Source organism: Rhinolophus sinicus, linkage group LG05 (genome assembly GCF_036562045.2).
Source record: "Rhinolophus sinicus isolate RSC01 linkage group LG05, ASM3656204v1, whole genome shotgun sequence".
Classification (NCBI taxonomy): Eukaryota; Metazoa; Chordata; class Mammalia; order Chiroptera; family Rhinolophidae; genus Rhinolophus; species Rhinolophus sinicus.
The window spans coordinates 98,680,725-98,700,685 of NC_133755.1; the positions used below are offsets into that span (position 1 = coordinate 98,680,725).

At 41.0% G+C, this 19,961-nt stretch overlaps 1 protein-coding gene across 4 annotated transcripts in view; it reads right to left on the bottom strand.

The window, feature by feature from the left end:
* The window catches only part of GCLC (glutamate-cysteine ligase catalytic subunit), a 45,570-nt gene extending 39,386 nt beyond the window's left edge, over positions 1–6,184 (bottom strand). Inside the window, exon 1 of one of the 4 annotated variants that reach the window (XM_074333090.1) lies at positions 5,647–6,184. Coding sequence is in view for 3 of the 4 variants with exons in the window: in XM_019734673.2 (XP_019590232.2) it covers positions 4,093–4,242 (150 nt within the window). In the remaining variant the exon portion in view is untranslated. Of the gene's footprint in view, positions 1–4,092; positions 4,731–5,646 lie in introns of those variants that run through there. The other 3 variants (XM_019734673.2, XM_019734675.2, XM_074333091.1) reach the window with 3 other exon arrangements.
* Positions 6,185–19,961: the final 13,777 nt, after the last annotated feature.

Consider the following 19,961-nt stretch of genomic DNA (forward strand, 5'->3'; position numbering starts at 1 on the left):
ATAGGGTCAGTTATCTGGTTTTTTAACCTTCAAAAATGAACCTCTTAGTAAAAAAGGTAATTTTGAAAGAAAAAAAAAAAATTCACTTTTTGCCTTGATTTCACCACTATGATTTAGACACAATAAATGCTTTTAAACTAATGTCGACAGTGACAGCTGAGAAAGATGCAACAACTTTGTTTTAAGTGCCACAGAATACACAATGACCTATGTAAGAAACCCAGATCTTCATGACTCATAACGACTATCAAGTAATTCATTTGTGCTCAATATCTTATTCTAATAAGTCTATGTCAAATTATGCATTAAAAAATTTTTAGATTTTGAAATGCAATTTAAAAATACCAAAATACCATCAAAAATTACTAAGCTAATAGAATATAATTATATCTAAACAGGCAAATTTCAGTTAATTGGTTAAAAAACAACAGCCCACATACATGGAATGCCTCATTTCCCAATGGCCATGCTATTTAAAAGAGATATAATGGATAGTAAAAACTTTTCAAGAAAACATTTTACGCTTTATGTCTTTACTTAAAAGGCTAGGCATTCACTTGTCAACTATTTCATCAACATTTTCTCATTTAATCTTAGTAACCCTGTAAGGAAGGTATTATTGTCCCCATTTTATAGATGACAAAAATGAGGTTAAGAGAGATTAAGCAATTGGGTCCAAAGCTACATAAAACCTTCAGTTAAACTAAAATGACTACACTTTTGTCCATTCTAGATTTATAGCTCAGGATTATGTTATTTTTTGTTATAGGATCATGGTCTTAATCATTAACAACTTACGCATTTTCTAAATAGTCACATAAGCGCTCTTAACCTACCCAGGCAAATGTTTAATTCCAAATCAATGGGTGATACACCAGCCCTTAAATTCCACCTCAGTTTTGTTGGTTTTATGTATAAGAACACACTTAAATATTAAAGACATATATATTTCCTCTCAAAGTTCACATGGACTTTTCTGCTAACTTCTTGCCTTTGAGAACCACATTACACTGGGTTAAAAAAAATAAACTAAAAAAATTATGTTTGCTTTTAAATGTTGTGTTCTGGCACCTCTACAACCTGTAGAGTTTGAACTCTGTAAATGGAGATTTGATGAAATCTCATACATTGTAAATAATCCAAAACCTGGTATAATGTGTTTAAGAAATGGACCTGGTGTCAGACAGATTTCAATTCTGATAATGCCTCTGCCACTAAGTAGCTCAAAAGGCCTGCCAGGTAGCTAACACTAGAGTGATTATTATTAGGAAAAAAATCAAATCTTATTTATTGCCACATTTGCAGCATAGATTTCCTAGGTTTGTCTTTTAATGTGCACACTCCAAGTTATAAACAAAATCTATACCGGAAAAGCTGCGTGTGAGCTGTGGAGAGAGAAGTGCTTACTTTTTTGCACATATACACTGCCTAGCAGGCAATACAGCACCCCTCAATATCCCTCTTACATTTCCCCCTGATCCCCCATCCTGTGGCAAAGCGAACCTAATACTTCCTGGCACCTAAGAGTTAGAAATTCTTTTTCCCACAGATAACAAACAGCATAAAACATGGTGGCTAGAGTTGGGACCTGTCACACTAAAGGTGAAACAGGCATCACTAAGCTGATCTGGGAATCTACCTATTTATAAAGTTCTCACTTTCTGAGTTCCAAAAAGCCAGCATACACACACCTGTATTATACAACCCATTTTTTACTGTGGCAATTGGTGAAAAAGCGCTCTTTACTCAGCAGTCTAAAGATTATCTTCAGGTGAATTTCAATGACTAACATTCTGGTGTGAAGGATATACATTAAGAAAGTTTTATTCAAACTATACTTACTCAAATTGTAAAAGCTGGAAGGGAAAGTGTGTCCAGCCCTCTCACTTGCCAATTAGGGAAGGTGAGGCTCAGAGTCACACAGGCAGTTTGGCAGGCCTCGGAATACGACCCAAGTGGAACTCCAGATCCAGGGTTCTTTTTGCTAAGTACTATCAGTGAGATATACTGTCCGAGTAACCAGGGCTGAGCATTTGAAAAGTGGCAGGCTTTTCTTCCAACCCTATCTATGACCATGGCTTTAAGGCACATTTTTTCTCTTTTTTTAATCCAAGTCTATGGTCCTGTAAGTGCAACCGCAAAATTTCCCACAAAGAGCAGTATTTTGGTATCACCCGAACACTGTCCCACATATCGCACCCCAAACACCACTTTCAGTCTGCCAAGGTCATCCTTCATCTCTGGGGCCACACCACCCCCCACACCCTTCTCTACTCTTATCTGCCCAGACTGTTTCTCAGTTATTGACCAAGGCTTTTGCATACAAACAAAACAAGCTTGCTCATGGTCTACTCCTGCCTGAAGATTTCTATTCAGTAGATGTGATAGTTAATTCCTACTACCATGTTTCTCTGAAAATAAGACTGGGTCTTATAGACGCATTAGGGCTTTTGTTCAGGGGATGTCATCCTGAAAAATCATGCTAGGGCTGATTTTCCAGTTAGGTCTTATTTTCAGGGAAACACGGTATGTACAAGGATTAGAGCTAACACTGGAGTAGTTAACTTCTTTCCTGCTCTTTTTCAAAGGCTCATCTCCTCAAGGAAGCCTTCCCTGATAAATCTGAGATTCTGGCTTTCAAGCTCCTTTAACTACCACCATGGTAAGAAATAATTTACACATAACACAATACACACCCCCTCAAATAAATAACTCAAAAGTTTGACGTGATAGTCTTATTAAGTATAAGGAATCAATATTCTTCATTGTATTTTTAAAAACATCTAGGGGGATTGAGATCATAAAAACCACACAATACACAAATATACAAATCAGATGCTGTAAAGAAACAATGAACTTTGGACTAAAATTGAAGAGTGATCACCAAGTATATACACTGTATTTCTGTCCGAAGAAGTATGTGAAACTACTTACAGAAACGTGAATTACTAGTCATTATACTTTTCTAACTTAAAACAACATAATTCCTTCAACTGCAAGAGGTAGAATTATCTCCCAACCTTAGAAGTAGAAAAAACTAACTTTTTGCAGGGAGATTCTATATTGGCAAAGCAGCACCTTCACGCTTAGATAACACTGACTAGAGGATAAATTATTTACACCTGCGAAGCCAGAGAAGGCAAATGGTAAAAACACGAAAATATATGGACTTTTCAAGAAGTCATTTAATTATCTGAATTGTATACACATGTGATTTTTTAAAATGCGAAGAGGGCACACAAAGGTCTGGTATAAAAAACTCAATCTAACAGGAGCAATGCTTTCCAGATCATTACAATAAACAATTGCTCAACATATTGAGAATCCAGAGACATTTCACCTCCAGGAAGAACACATGTTGAAGCACTGATTTGTACTTTAGATGCCAGATCTAGGCCATGGCAAGGCACTAACATATCCTAATTTTGAAGCGCTAAGAGTTCTCATTTAGAATTAAACAGCACCAGGAAGGTTTCTCCCCTTTAGGAAAACTGAGCCCTCATGTGTTTCAATTTATACTTATTAAGTGTGGGTGGGGGGTGGGGGTGGGGAGGTGATGAGGAGAAATTGGAGGTTTAAAGGATAACTGGATGAGGTGGGGGTGGGGGGCAGAAGCGAACATCCTGAGGACCTGGTTCCCAATAGCAACGGGCGTTCCTAGGACAACTTTCATAGTGATCGCGAAAGCGCATTTTGAGACGGGACGGTGGACCGCGAAAGGCGGCCGGCAGGTAAGTACAGAAGACTGTAAACTCCCCAAAGCACCAAATGTCACACTTTTTCATGCGTGCGCCCTCCCAGTGTCCAATCCACATTTGCTGAATGAGGGGGAAACCCAAATGAATGAATGGGAGAGATCTGGCAGAAGGCTCAGAGCAGGGCTCCACGTCCCAGACAGCCCTGGACGCCCTCCCGCAAGGGCACGGACAGCGCGCCGGGGCAGGGAGACGCCCGGGGACCCTCTGGACGCAGTGCAGGACGCGGACCACCATGGGGCCTTGGGGCCGTGGTGCAAGGTAAGGCCTTGCGGAACAAAGGCGGCGCAGGGTGGCCTGACAGGCGTCCAGAGGAGCCGGGGCCGCCGGCACTCACCTCATCACCCCACTTGAGCACATCCTTCTGCCGGTCCTTGACCGCATGGTAGATGTGCAGAAACTGGAGGATCCCGTGCCGCCGCACGTGGTCGGCGTGGCGCTTGGTCTCCTCCCAGCTCAGCGGCGAGCCTTGGGACAGCAGCCCCATGGCCGCCCCCTCCTCTTTCTCCTAAGGGCTGACGCGGCGGCTCGCTCCGGGCGCGGGACGCGAGCGGGACACTCGGCTGCCAGCGGAAGGCGGCGGTGACGGCAGCTGCTCCGCCCCTGGGGGGCGCCCTCGGGCCGCAGCCGATGGAGAGCGGGGTTGGGGGGGTCCGGTCCGCTCCGGCTCCGCGGCGAGGGGTCCTTGCTGCCCAGGTGACCGACCCAGGAGTCCGGCGAAACGCGCGGGCTCAGCAGCAGAGGACCAGAGGGCAGGCTGGGCAACTCTCGGCCCGGCAGCCTCGCCCCTCGCCTGCTCCCGCTCCCGCCCCGCTCTTGCTCTGAGGCAGCGGCGACGGACCCCACAGGCGCGGTGCGGCAGCGTCTCCCGCTTCTCTTTGCCGGTGTCGTGCACTAGCTTCTTCCTACTTGTGACCAAAACCTGCGCCGCCACGGAGCATGCCCAGTCTTCCTATCCGCTCGCTCGCCGTTCCCGTGCGCAATCCTTCGCTCCGGGTTTTATAAACTACGGGCGGGGGGCGGGGAAAGGAGGCGGTGCAGGAGAGGAGGCGTGGCTGAGCGCCGGAAGAGGCAAAAGGGGGTTGCCAAAGAGGCGTGCGCAGGCGTGGTTAGGGCGGAGTCAAAGGGAAGGCGCTCGCGGGGGGCCGGGAGTGAGTCGGCCTCGCTTTAACCAAACGCGATCTGCAAAAATTTGTTTTCTCTAATCCAAAGAGATAAACTCTGGGTGGGGGAAGAAGATGATTATTTGAATTAATGAAGAACCCACCAGATTATTGTTTAGGTGATAGGGGCCTCACACTTACAAGAGCAGAGGGAGAAGAGCAGGGTATGAGAAGAAAAATATTAACTTGGGAATCAGATGAAACACGTTCAATTCTAGTCTCCACCCTCTACCGCCTGAGAACTTCCTTGGGCGTTATTTCCATAACCTGTATAAAATGATACGAATTCTATCGATTGAAAGACTTAGTACAATAAAAGAATGTAAATATCTCGTTAATTTTTACATTGATTACATGTTGCTATAACAGTAATTTGGATATGTTAAGACAGAATATATTAGTTAAGTCACCTGTTTCTTTTTAGTTTTCAAAGCTGGCTAATGGAAACTTTAAGATTACTCATGTGGCTCGAATGCCACTGAAAGCAGCGCAGGTGTAGCCATTTACACTTTGCAAAGCACACACACTTTCTACCTACACCTGCTGCATTCCCTCCCAACACCGTGAAGCTGGCCTCCTGGGAGTGTCAGTTTTTAATGAGGAAACGGGGAAAGAGGCGGTTCAATAATACGAAATCCTAGTCTAGCCAAAGCTCTACGTGACGCTGAATGTAGTAAGAGTCAACAGCATAAGTTGTCACTCGGCCCCAGATTCCGGTTGATACTCACAGAAGGGTGCCTCTCCTACCCTGTTCCCGAATTCCGAACCAGCATCCCAAGGAGCCCCCGGTCAATCCCAAATCAGGTGCTTCGTGGTGGCACCACCTGGCAGTTATGTCAGATTTAAACCAGGACCTCCAACGGTGCCTTTGCCAAGTACTGTTACAAGGCGGGGCAAAACCCACCACAGGTCACCGGAAGTCATATTCAACGTGTCATTTCCCTCTATTTGACGATATTTCGCATTTTTAGGTTTACTTCTTCTCGATTTCATTCTGTAGATTGCAACCAGGACTGGGTTTCAACTGCTGGGAGTGGGTTTTCAGCAGACAGCCCAGGATACATCGTTAATGAGAAAAGAAGGTCGCTCGTATCTTGCTGAATCAGCCCTTTCCAGGCCCTGCCCAAAGGCGGATTCCTGGTCATTTCTTCTGCGGGGAAAAAACACACACACAAAAAAAAAACACGACACCCGAGGCTGGAATGAAGCCCTGACAGAGCTGGTTCAGACATCGCATCCTCGGCTTCCAGCATCCAGGACGGCCGCAAGCCCCGCCTCCAGGGCCGCCTGGAAAACCTGGACCATGGAGTCAGGCGGCTGGGGACGCCGCGCTACCCAGCAGCTGAGCTGAGCATGCTCCGAGAGCGGGTCTGTCGCGGGAGGAAGCGGCGCGGAGCCGCGGGCGCTGCACGCCGCGCCGTTGTTGTGATACAGCCCCCACCACGTGACTGCACCGGGCCCGCCTCCTGGCACACGGCAGCCTCTCCCCGTGACTCAGCACTTTGTGGCGGCTTGATGCTAGAGGTCAATCCTGGGAGGGTTGCCGTGGGGCAAAGTCTCCGCCAGCCACTTCTGACCCCGGGGCTGCTGCTCCTGTTGCTGGTGCAGCAGCCATTTCAGACTTGTCTGTTTTGGGGCCTCCTAGCAATTAGGAAAAGATATATATTATTTCCCAGTAGTCACGCTGTGCCCAACTTCCCCTGAGTCAGTGGCCCCGCAGAGCGTCTGGAGCTGGCCCAGCAGAGATCAAATGAGGAAAGCAGAGGGGATGTGCCTAGGGGGGTCTCTGAGGGAGAATACTGTAGGTTCAAGCCACTTGCGGTTACCAGCCCCAGGCCATACTGCTCTCTTGGGCCTGAGCATCCCCTGCTTGGTCATTGTGGGCCACCTGCTTTATGACAAGCACTTTGATCTGGAATCCAGATCAATTCTGATCTGGAGCAGCCTCAGTTGTTGCCATGTTTTCTAGATGAGGCACCTGAGATCCGGTACTGTAGTCCCCACTTGTCCGGGGGGATACGTTCCAAGATCGCCAAGTGGAAGCCTGAACCCACAGATAGACTGTGTTTTCCTATATGTATATATAATAAAGTTGACACCGTTCTTGTGCTTCGGGGCCATTATTAAGTTAAATAAAGGTTACTTGAACATAAGCACTGTGAGAAAGTTAAACTGATATGGCTACCAACTGACTATCCTGCAGGTAAGGTGTTCAGTGTGAATACTCTGGGCAAAGGGATGGTTCTCATCCAGAGGGGGACAGTGGGCGAGATCATGCTACTCAGAACAGTGCCCACAATTTCAAACTTATGAATTACTTCTGGAGTTTTCCATTTAATATTTTCAGATTGTAGTTGAGGCAGGTAACTGAAAAAGCAAAAAGCGAAACCCTGGATAAGCAGGGACTACTGTGACAGTAAATAACAAGTAGTGGCTACACAGGGACTTGGACTCCAGTGTGATTTCAAAACCTATGCCCTTTCTCCTCTACCTCACAACTTGGGTGAAGCTGAGGGCCTCCTTCCATGGGACTCTTCCTGGGTATTTATACCACCTCCACAGAGCCCTTCTTCTCCTCTGACACACCATTTCCCCAAAGATCTGTGGTCTGTCAGTGAGCTAAGACTTTTTTTTTCCCTCAGAAATTTTTTTTTTTAATTAAAGTTTATTGGGGTGACAATTGTTAGTAAAGTTACATAGGTTTCAGGTGTACAATTCTGTATTACATCATCTATAAATCCCATTGTGTGTTCACCACCCAGAGTCAGTTCTCCTTCCATCACCATATATTTGATCCCCCTTACCCTCATCTCCCACCCCCCACCCCCCTTACCCTCTGGTAACCACTAAACTATTGTCTGTGTCTATAAGTTTCTGTTTCTCATTTGTTTGTCTTATTCTTTTGTTGTTTTTGGTTTATATACCACATATCAGTGAAATCATATAGTTCTCTGCTTTTTCTGTCTGACTTATTTCGCTTAGCATTATAATCTCAAGATCCATCCGTGTTGTCACAAATAGTCCTGTGTCATCTTTTCTTACCACCGAATAGTACTCCAATGTGTATATATACCACAATTTCTTTATCCATTCATCTATTGAAGGACATTTTGGTTGTTTCCATGTCTTGGCCACCATAAACAAAGCTGCAATGAACATTGGAGCACACTTGTCTTTATGGATAAATGTTTTCAGATTTTTTTGGTAGATACCCAGGAGAGGGATTGCTGGGTCATATTGCTGGTAATTCTATTCATAATTTTTTGAGGAACCTCCACACTGCCTTCCATAGCGGCTGCACCAGTCTGCATTCCCACCAACAGTATATGAGGGTTCCTTTTTCTCCACAGCCTCTCCAACACTTGTTACTATTTGTCTTGTTGATGATAGCCATTCTAACTGGGGTGTGGTGATATCTCACTGTGGTTTTTATTTGCATTTCTCTGATGATTAGTGATGTTGAGCATTTTTTCATATGTCTACTTGCCATTTGTATGTCCTCTTTGGGGAAATGTCTCTTCAGGTCCTCTGCCCATTTTTCAATTGGGTTGTTTTTGAGTTTCGTGAGTTCCTTGTATATTTTGGATATTAGCCCCTTATTGGAGGCACTGTTTGCAAAAATCTTCTCCCATTCAGTTGGTTGCCTCTTTATTTTGTCAATGGTTTCTTTTGCTGTGCAGAAGATTTTAAGTTTGATATAGTCCCATTCATTTATTTTAGCTTTTACTTCCCTTGCCTTTGGAGTCAAATTCATAAAATGCTCTTTGAACCCAAGGTTCATAAGTTTAGTACCTATGTTTTCTTCTATGCAGTTTATTGTTTCAGGTCTTATGCTTAAGTCTTTGATCCGTTTTGAATTAATTTTGGTACATGGTGACAGATAGTAGTCCAGTTTCATTCTTTTGTACGTGGCTTTCCAGTTCTCCCAGCACCATTTATGGAAGAGGCTGTCTTTTCTCCATTGTATGTTTTTTGCTTCTTTGTCAAAAATTATCTGTCCATGTATAGAGCTAAGACTTTTAAAATTTTAATTAATTGGTAGAAACAAACACACAGTTATTTCTTAACTTCAGAGTACATGGTACAAAATGCAAAAGATGTAGGAAGGATTTTTCTCCCTACTGTACAGTTGCATTATACTTGGAATTTGATTTGTTTATACTGAACAAAGCTCCAGGGCCTTATGATAGAAGAGCAGTAGCCAAAAGACATATAGTTCTTTACCCTGGCTCAGAGGGTAACCTGCTGGATCAGTTTAAGCAAAGTTGTGTTTATCGTCAGGGACCCCGCGCTCTTTACCTTTTCAAATGAGTCTGGAAGGAAATGAGGTTTCCTTTCCAACCTATATATTCTCTGATGTCAATACTATTAAATTAGTTGAAAAAGTGCAAATCTTCTTATTTTGTATATTATTTCTGACATATTCTGCTGAGATGCACTATTGTCATTTTAATTACAAGAAAACACAGAAACTTTTAATTTATTTTAATTTTTATTTTTTAAATAGGGTGTAGCTCACATTTGCCCATGTGGGGATCAACTCGGCCACCTTGGTATTATCAGCACCAGGCTCTAACCAACTGAGCTAACCGATCACCCCAATTGATTTGTGTGTTTTTTTTAAAGCCAACTTTTACTTTATGTGGAGTTTTAAAAATATATAAAAGTGCTCATTTTCATATAGAGTTACAACAGTTCTACTCAATCAAACAAAGGCGTTTATTCAGATGGGGAAGCTTGTGTATGTGTAAAGAAGATGGGCAGGAGTCAAGAGGGGATGAGATTAAAGATAAGCGAGGTGGCTCAGTAGACATAACTTGATAACTGGATGGGATCCAGAACATACATGAAGTGGTGAGCTGCTGCTTCTTTATTGTTGTTGTTGTTTTTTGGTAGCAGTATCATTATTTTCCTATGAGATGCTAAGCAAGAAGGTCAGGATGCCAAGATCAATGTGTTGGGATGGGAAAGGTGATAGCTGAGTCCAATAGACTCTATCTTTTCACTGGAATATGGCTAAAGAAACACAACTTTTTACTATGGACATTTCCAAAAAAGCACAAAAACCGAGAAACACACAGCATACTGTACCGTTGATTACCCATCTACAGAATCACCACGTGGCTAATCCTATTTCGAGTATTCACCCCCTTTCATTAGTTTAAAGCAAATCTCACTGGAGTGTGACCTCATGCAGTTAGCTCTAAGTGAGGGCTGAAGAAAGAAGGAGGAACGTCAAAGATGGTTTGAGCAATGGGTATGAGGCATGATCCAGGAAGATGGAAAGGAATGAGCACAGCCAATCCCTTATTGGAAATCAATTTCTTTTATTCTGAAGTTGGAGACTGTTGATGTTATCCAGTTGTTTTTATTCCAAATCTTCCGAAAATAAGACCTAGCTGGACCATCAGCTCTAATTGGGCTTTTGGAGCAAAAATTAATATAAGACCTGGTCTTATTTATGTTATATTAAAATAAAACCGGGTCTTATATAATATATTTTATATAATATAATATAATACCGGATCTTATATTAATTTTTGCTCCTAAAGACACATTAGAGCTGATGGCCCGACTAGGTCTTATTTTCGGGGAAACATGATAGCTATTGTTCTAAATTATGGGATGCTGTACTTAAAAACAAAACAAAACTAAAAAACACCATGCTTGTCATATGTAGCATAAACTATTTCACAATAGCTGGCATGAGTAATTATTATAATCAAAGTAGGCCTACTGTCAAAGGTGAGTAAAGTTTAAGGCAGTATTTACCCTTTTAGAGAGTCCTAATCTTAGTCACCACCTTTTCCCTCCCATTTTACTCACATTGGTTCACATAAATATATGTAAACTTCATTCTAGGTTAGATAATGCCAAATCATTGACCTTTGGCGCACAGCAACCCATCATTTGTGGATGAAAAGCTATGAAAAAGCGCTAACCATAATTATATCTATGCTGAAAGGCACTTGTACTGGATATTGAGCAATTTTTCTTCAGAAGACCAGTTCCTAAGAGAAAAAAAGAAAAGGAAATAACATAATTGTACTTACTGAAGGTATTGTATTTATTTTTCCACACACAATACCCCCCTGCCACCTATTTTAGTACTTAGGCTAAAATGTAGTAGGTACCTTTGGTGGAAAAAAAAATCAGCTCATCTAAAACCAACTTATCCTCCAATGCACAGGGCAGTCCCATGCAAAGAATCATCCATCTCAAAATGTCAGCAGTGCCAAGATTGAGAAACCTTGCTCTATACGAATCAAGATTAACCCTAAGTATGACATGGGTGCCTTTCCTTAAATACTTGTAAGGGATTCTAAGGTCATCAAAATGATGAGTTGAGAAGAAGTGAATATATACAATGGTTAGTGTCACTTTATGTGTAGGTATCATGAGCACAAATATTTATAGCCATCTAATACACTACCGGTCTCTAGCGCGTTGATGGAGCTCATGATAGGGCCCCTCCTTTATCCTGTTTCTCTTTTCCTCATGGCCACTTCCTGGTCCAGCCTTCATCTACTGTCTCTCTGTAGTGTCTTATTTCCTGTCCTTGTGAGACTGATTATACAATTGTATCAATATTAACATTAAATCCCAGAGTTCTTAGTCCTCTGTCTACATTTCTTAAAAATTCAGTTTTAAAGAATAAAAATACATTAGATCTCTTAGAAGCTCTGTTATTACTGGACAGGGAAGATGGGTACTGGAAAAAGCCTTGGCTTGAGTGTTAGAACAGAGGTGGCATGCCAGCTCTGCCCCCTTCCAGCTCTGTGACCTCAGGCAAGGCTTCAGTTTTATCATCTGTATAATGGGAGAGAGTGACACTTCCTGAGTGCTTGTAAAGATCGAAAATAACACGTAGCACATCTGCGCATATTGAGGGCTCATTAAGTGGGACTACTTTTGCATCAATCAAAGCAAGGTAAAACTTTCAGGAGGAGCGACACGACTATTCTCAACCAGCAGTAAGCTTAGAAATCACCTTCCAGCCATGGATGCTTCTGCTGCTGCAATGGTAAGAAGTTTTAAACTTCCCTGGAAAGACACTCCTCTGTTACTCAAAAGCCCAAGCACCTGAGAAGCCAGGGTTAAAAGCTCTCTCCTGGCCACTAAAACTGTCTCTCTGACACCTTAATTTTGGGGTTTTGTGACTACTGCCTGTTTCTTCTGCAAGTGTCATTCAGGCAGCCTTTCACTGGCTCTTCTACCTTCTTCCTCCCCGAGTGGCAACCTGGACAAAGCAGAGTACAAGTTGCCAGCCAGCAGCTGCCTCGGATAGGGGTGTTGTAGGACTATTCATCAGGGTGGGCAGGCCATAGCTCACACGGCAGTGTGGCCAGCGAGTTCACCAAACAGTTACCACGAAGTACCACTTGGTGTGGGCAGCTCTGCTCTGGCTCAGCCCAACTGTCACCCTTCAGCGGAGTGTTCAGCCAGGGTGATGGGCACCAGCTAATTAAATTGCTCTTTTTGTCCTTGATCTAGGAAAGGAAGTGGAGCTACGAAATTATTTCACATCTATGATGATCAGGGAGGTTCACATTTATTCCTCTCCACAAACCAAATAATGCGGAGCTTCCCAAAGAGTCTGCCCAGAATATGAATGTGCCATGCCCATTGCCTCGGCCCTTGCGATGGCAAAGCAGAACCTGATTTGGGTGATCAGAGCCCCCTGGTCTGCCTACATCTCATGGTGGGCAGCAACATCCTTTGCAGTGAAAATATTCTCATTTTCGAGATGTGCCATGTTATGAAAGGGGTTGAGAAAGACTACGACGAGGCATTACCGCATTTTACAGAGGAGGACGCTGAGGCTCACAGAGTAGGAAGCATACTCTAAGGCCACACTTACAAGCAGCAAGTCAGTAGCAGAACCAAGATTTGATTCCAGGTCTGTTTGCCTTCAAAGTCCAAGTTCATTCCACGGCCCTCACATTGCTGAAAACAAAACCAAAGCACACAAACAGTGATACCTAAACTTCGAGTAGGACCTTATGGGTTAGGAGTGCTTTGAGAAGAAAGGTGGAATTAAGGGGTGAGGGAATGAACATTTCTCTTATATCTGCTACATCTTGTGCTTTATATCAACAGTTTTATTTAATCTTCTTAATCGTTTTAATTTCTTGTGCATAAACTTATAGTAGATAGCCTTGACATGTTTTACAAATGTAATTTGCCCTTTCATAATTTTCTCTCTATACCTCACTCCCTTAAGAACTGGACTCAAAGAACAAGCGCACTATAACCCATATTTGTCTACGACAGTGTAGCTGTCACATATTTGATCTCATTGTATTCTTACAACACACCTGTGTTGTGGGGCAATTTTGCAGGGGAGCCAACTGAGGCTGAGAGATTACTTGTGTGGCCCAAAAGTCACACCGCTAGTACAAGCCTGAGCTGGGATTAGCACCTGTCATTATTGCTCCAACCCTGCCAGCATTTGGCAATGAACATCGATTAGTGAGTATTTCATCACAAACCCATGTCTTCAAGAGTTGAAGTTTAGCAGATATTTTTTCCGTTGCCCCCGCCCCCAACCCCCTTAAAAAAATATCCTCAGTCAACTGTCTTCTAAGAACAAAACAAAAGGAAGGCTGGCCCAGGAAATGACTTTCTTCTCCAGGTAGAGGAGCTGTCTTGTGGCAGGTGGGGAGCTCAGAGTTCTTCCTCGTGAGGGTGACGCCTTGGCTGCCCAAGCTCCTCCATCTCCTCTTCACGAAGTCTTTCCTGACAGTGCTCTCCTCTGACCTCCTGCCTGCAGGTCTTAATAAGTAGGCTGCCTTCATATAAATGATAACGAATATAATGTAATACCTTAATGTACGTATATGCCCATTTTCACAACTGGATTATATAATCTTCTTGAATTTTAATGCCACTTCACTTTAGAGATGAGAAAACTGAGCTAAAGACAAGTTGAATAATAGAAACAGCACTTAAACCTAGGTCTTTGGACTGCAAAAATTCAAGACCCTCCTTCCCTCAAGAATGATGGTGCAATTTCTATTCAGCAGAGAATTTCAAAATAAGAGAGTCATCTTTACTGGGTCAAGATTATACAAAAGAAATTCTTAAACTTGATATTTTTAGTTTTTTATACATTCCTATTTCTCTCTCTATACTCTTTGACTTCTTTGTCCTTAATTTTTGGGTTTTAGAATAATACTTATATCATGTGCTGATGGAGGAAGATACAGAGAAAGACCAAAAAGCAGATCAAAGGTTGGAGCACCAATCACTTGAAGAATAGCCATAGGAGGTGAGAGTTCTTTGGGACCTACAATAGCTAGAAGATCCTCAGAAGATATTTTCTTTTTAAAGGAAAATCCTCGCTAAGTATGATCCTTCAAGGAAATCCATGGGTGTAAAACAGACCACTCCTCTTGAGTATTATTTAGTAATACCATTCACTAAAATTCATGGTATTGAAAATTCTCTGTCTCTCAAGTACACAGCAAAGCCCCTTTTCCTGTCCAGGAATACAACTTTTGTGAGAGATCATGTACCATTTTCATTAGAGGGAACTAATCACTGCCCACACTGCTCTCAGTAAGGTCTGATGCTGTGGTCCAGTGTGATGGGAAAATGCAGTAGGTTGTGAGTCATAATTAGATTGCAATAGTTATTGCAAAAGCTAAAACAATGAATGTGAGAATGTGTCCTTGAAGGTAAGATTATTATTGAAATTAGATGCACGCACTATCTTCTTGTTTTCATTATGCAAAACAAATCACTAAGAAATATTTTACAGATGTCTTTTAACAGTTAATAATGGGTTAAATATACTCATATCCATAAACTAACTATGAAATTAGTACCAATGTTGATTGGGGCTAAAAAGAACTTTTGGAAGTCTGGCCAATACATAAAATTCTATGGTTATATAATTAAGGCACCTCTCTGCCAGTTGGATGAAATTTGGGCTTGATTATTTCACCAATGTTTACTATGTCCCCACTCTGTGTCGGTCCTGTTCGCGGTGCAGGGGTTAATGGGTAAATGGGAAGGGCAACGTTTCTGTTCTCACGGAGCTTTCCTGCTAGAGGGAGAAGACAGACCATAAATAAGAAAATGAACTTGATAATATTAGATGCCAATTTGAAGACGGTACTCATGAGCACCTATTGTTATCTGTGATTTACGTGTGCCAGATGGCCTTCCGGTTATTTTTACCAATGATTTAGCTACCAGCGCTGTGATGTTGCAGGCTGAAAAATCTGCCAGCTCTAGAGAATTTTCCTTTGTTCCAGCTGGGGATACAATCTGTCTAAGTAGACAGAGAATTTTTCCCCCCTTTTCCTTAGGTAGGGTATATAGCTTCCTTCTTCAATTCCTTCCAAATGAGATAATCAGTGTTAGAGGTTATTGAAAGACAGAAGCTTTCGGTACTTTTGATAGCTCGTCGTTTCTGTTATGAATCTGTAGATCCCTAGAAACATAATATTTAAACAATTTCTAAAGCCTAAAGTGTTTACGAGAGATTTATGATAGGACTTATTCAGAAAGCCAAAATGTCAAAGAATGTTTGATTTGATATTTTAAGCCTCTTGATTAATTTGATTTATGTTATTACATGTTAAGATTTTTATTTTTTCACAATTTACTTAGGATGAAAATGATAATTAATGGCATGCCTTTGCTAATACTATGCTATAATATTATGCAGGAAAACCATATTGATATAAAGTTCCTAGCACAGGGTGGGGGAAGGCATCTAGAATGTAAAACAAGAGAGAAAAAGTACAAATAGCCCCATTTTTCAGAAATTTGGTACTTGATGATGTCAAATTCATAATAAATAGGTAATTTAATCCATATTAATTATATTATACTCAAGGTTGCTTACAAATCCTGCTTCCCACCCCTCCCCATAAGAAAACAACATAAATTCTGCTAGAAGATGGAATTCTCAACAAGGAAAAGTTTTCTCTCTTTTATCCATTTTTGTATTTTCTAGATGTGAAAAGGTGATTCAGGGTCATCACATTTAAACTAAAGTAAATATGTTTAGAGGTTTCCAAGGTTTAGTTTTCAAGTTATGTCTAGTTTATACAGCTCTAGGGCTATTTTACAGTCAAATGACATGGTAGTTTACTTGTAACGCACAGAAACGCCAGCATAAGCCTGCAAATATTTACTTCAACGTTTAAAGTCTGTTAACAGCTCAATTCAGGTAACATGATTCATGATTACTGAAAGCTGGGTTTCTTTTAACTGTACTTGAAAGAACACTGCTGAAATAATAAAAAACAATAAGCATTATGTTTTGTTTTCTCTGAGGCTTGTAGTTTGGTAATCGCATTAGTATTGCATTCCAGAGTCCCAGAGGAAGGACATAAACAATGGTGCAGATCATGAGAAGTTACCAGAAAGAGGGAGAGAGGAAGAAAGAATAGAGGGGAAAATGAAAGAAGAAAGGGAAAAAGGGAAATGAAGAAAAGAATATAGGGACAGCATGGATTAGTGCCTTAGATTTCTTCCTTACCAGCTCATTAATTAACTCATTCATTCCTTCAGATATGAGTGTGCTAGTGATATGACTTTGGGCCAATAAATTAACCTCTTAACCTGGGTTCTGGGGGAAAAAAGAGATTAAGGAAAATAAAGTAAGAAAAGGAACTGGAAATGATAATAATTCTGGCCCTATCTCACTGTTATTGTGAGGGTTAAACAACATGACATATACGAAAGTGCTTTGAAAAAAATTCTCTACAGAAAAAAATTCTCTACAGATAGTAATAACAGGCACAAGCCCATTTACTTATTTCTAGATATTTCTGAGGTATTTTAAGTGGCCTCCAAATGGGGCTCAAGCCCTCTAGTAAAGAGATAGGATGAACATCCTTTATTTTGTGAGAAAGTTTGCGGAGTGTCTCAATACTCAAGTTAGACTATTAGAGTACCATAGAAGTGAAACAATATCTCTTTGATTAGTGCTTATGGTAAAATTAAAAAACATTGTAGTTTTGCATATTTAAGATATGCTATCTTGTTGTTTGGGATGAAATCGGGTAGCTGATTCCTTCTACAAGACAGGAAAAGGTCAAGGAGGCTGATTCATGTAATTCAAGGCCAGGATCAAATAATTACAGAGCTGAGTTCCATTAGCTGAGGTCATAGTGTACGTCTGCTAAACGTGTTCAAACTCTTAAGCCTTCTTTCATTCAATTCTTACAACAACCATATGAGGTGGGCAGTAATATCTCCATTTTGCAGTAGGAAAAAAAGTAACCTTTTGAGGATTTAAGCAGATATTTTTAAAAGTTATATCTAATAAATGGCAGAATCTGGATTCAAATGCAGGTGTTCATCACCTTGCTTCCCCACTTCCAGCTCTCCAGGCATCCCTCTGCCACCTGCTCTTCCCCAACTCCACAGCGGAACAAGGGCACTGGGCCCAGGGCTCTCCTGCAAAGGCAGCTTTTGGCTCTGAGGATATTGGGTCAAAGGCCTTTCTCTCTCCACCCCTTCCCTACTTCCTGCAGCATTTCTGGAGAATGTTCCTCCTCACCTCTGCTGGTGGTGGCATCATCATGGAGGGCAGCTCTCCATCTAGTTCCATTCGGTCATTTCCTGCTACTCAGTCATGTTCTCTTTGGTCCAGTTGTCACTCTGTAGGGGCTGTAGCATAGTTTCGCCATTGATCTGTGCTAGACTTTGGGTTTCTTCCATTCATTCATTCATTCATTCATTCATTCATTCATTTTAATTTCCTTTTATTCCCACTTCTAATCCCATTCCCACTCCCACCAATGGCAACCATTTTAATGCACTTGATATTTATACTTTTTTGTATGTGCTTTTATTATATAAATACTATTATGTGTATGCTTTGAAAATGCCCTCTATTGTGGAAAATTTCAAGCATAGAAAAGTAGAATATTGTAATAAACTATGTATCATCCATTTGTAATAATTTTCTATTCGTGTCTAATATTGTTTTAGCCTGCTTTTACAGTCCTGCCACTCGAGTCATTTTGAAGCAAATGACAGACATCATATTATTTCATCCATAAATATTGTAGTATGACTCCTTAAAAAATAAGCACATTTTTTTGGGGAAACAACTGTAATGTTATTATCTTGCTTAGAAAGCAGTGAACATTTCTTAATTATGTATTCAATAAGTGGTGTTCTTATTTTCTCTATATTTATGAAGAATACTAGAAGAGGTTGAAATTATTAAAATCTATATATTTGGAGGAGGAGCTCTGTAATGCTAGATTGAACCTCTGAGGAGGGGGCATTACTCTCTGAAGGATGGGTTGAGGCTGGCTGTGGGGAACGTCAGAAACGCTACAAACTGGAATCAAACGCTACAAACTAGAACAAACTGCCATTACTGGGGGAAAGATGGGTTGGCGTGGTGGCAATGTTTCCCTTTTTGATTTTTCAGTTCTTTAAAACCTGGCTAACAATTCCTTAATTATGTTAAATTCTCTGTTAACAACAGCTATATGCCTCTGCCTCCTGACTGGACTGCAACTGACATGCATCATCTCATGTCCCTTTAGCTTCTCCTCTCCACCACTGTGTTGATATTACCTAGAAGTTTATTTCTAGACTATTATAAAGATGTATTTTTTAATTTAAAATTTTCTCTCTCTTTTGTTTGTTCATTTAATGGAGTAGACACGATATATTATAAAGTTGTACAGCTGAAACATATGTTATTAACCAATAAATGTAATTTAAATAACTATTAATGTAATAAATGTAATGTATTGGATAATTACATTAATAAATGTAATTGAAAAAATTGGGGTCCAACTTGTCTCATTAGGGAGACCACCTCAGGGAAGATGTAGATGCCTGATCACTGCACTGGATACCTGACGCTGAAGCTGAACAATAATGAATGTCAACTACAAGTTTATATATATATGTGTGTATATATGTATATATATATGTATGTATTTGTGTGTGTGTGTGTATATATATATAATGTATATAGTTACAAGAAGCAGAATAGAGCATTAGGAATAGAGACAATGGAAATGTAATGGCTGTGTGCGATGTCAGAGGGATAATGGATGGGGGGAGGGGGGTTGACACTGTGTGAGGGATGTAAATGATAAATGTCTAACTATTACATTGTTTTGTGCACCTGAAACAACAACAAAAAAAGTTGGGGTCCATATGTCATATATCTTTTTAAGATAAAAATTTTATTTTTCTGGTAATTTTTTCATTCTTCACAGCTTTATTGAGGTAGAACTGATATATAATAAATTGCACCTATTTAAAGTGTACATTTTTATAAGTTTTAGCACACATTGTGTACACTCATGAAACATCACCACATTCATCACCCCAAAAGTTTTCTCCTGCTCTTTGTAATCCTGCTCTCCTGCCCCTCCCTGCTCTCATTCCCCACCCCCATCCCCAGGCAACCACTGATCTGCTTTTTATCACTATAGATTAGTTGCGTTTTCTAAAAGCTTACATAAACGTATCAAATAGCATGTACTCTTTTGTTGTTTGCCTTGTTTAACATAATTATTTTGAAGTTCATGTTATTGCATGTATCAATATTTCATTCCTTTTTATTGCTGAACAGTATTCTATTATATGAACATACTGCAATTTATTTACTTGTACTGTTATTTGTTTATTTGTCCATTCACCTGTTAATGGACATTTGGATTGTTTGCAGTTTGGACTATTACCAGTAAATTTGCTATGGACATTCACGTATAAGTCGTTGTATGAACATATACTTTTTTTTCCCTTAAGTACTACATTGGAGTGGAATCGCTGGGTCATGTCATACTGTATGTTTAACTTTTTAAGAAATTGCCAAACTATTTTTCAAAGCTGTGGAACCACTTCACGTTCCAGCCAGCGGTAACGAGAGTTCCAGTTCCTCTACATCCTTGAGAACACTTGGTATGGTTGCCCTTGGTGGTATTTCATTATGGTTTAACTTGCATTTCCCTAATGACTAATCGTGTTGAGCATCTTTTCATGTGCTTATTTACCATCTATATTTCTTCTCTGGTGAAGTCTCTGCTTAAGACAGGCCATATTT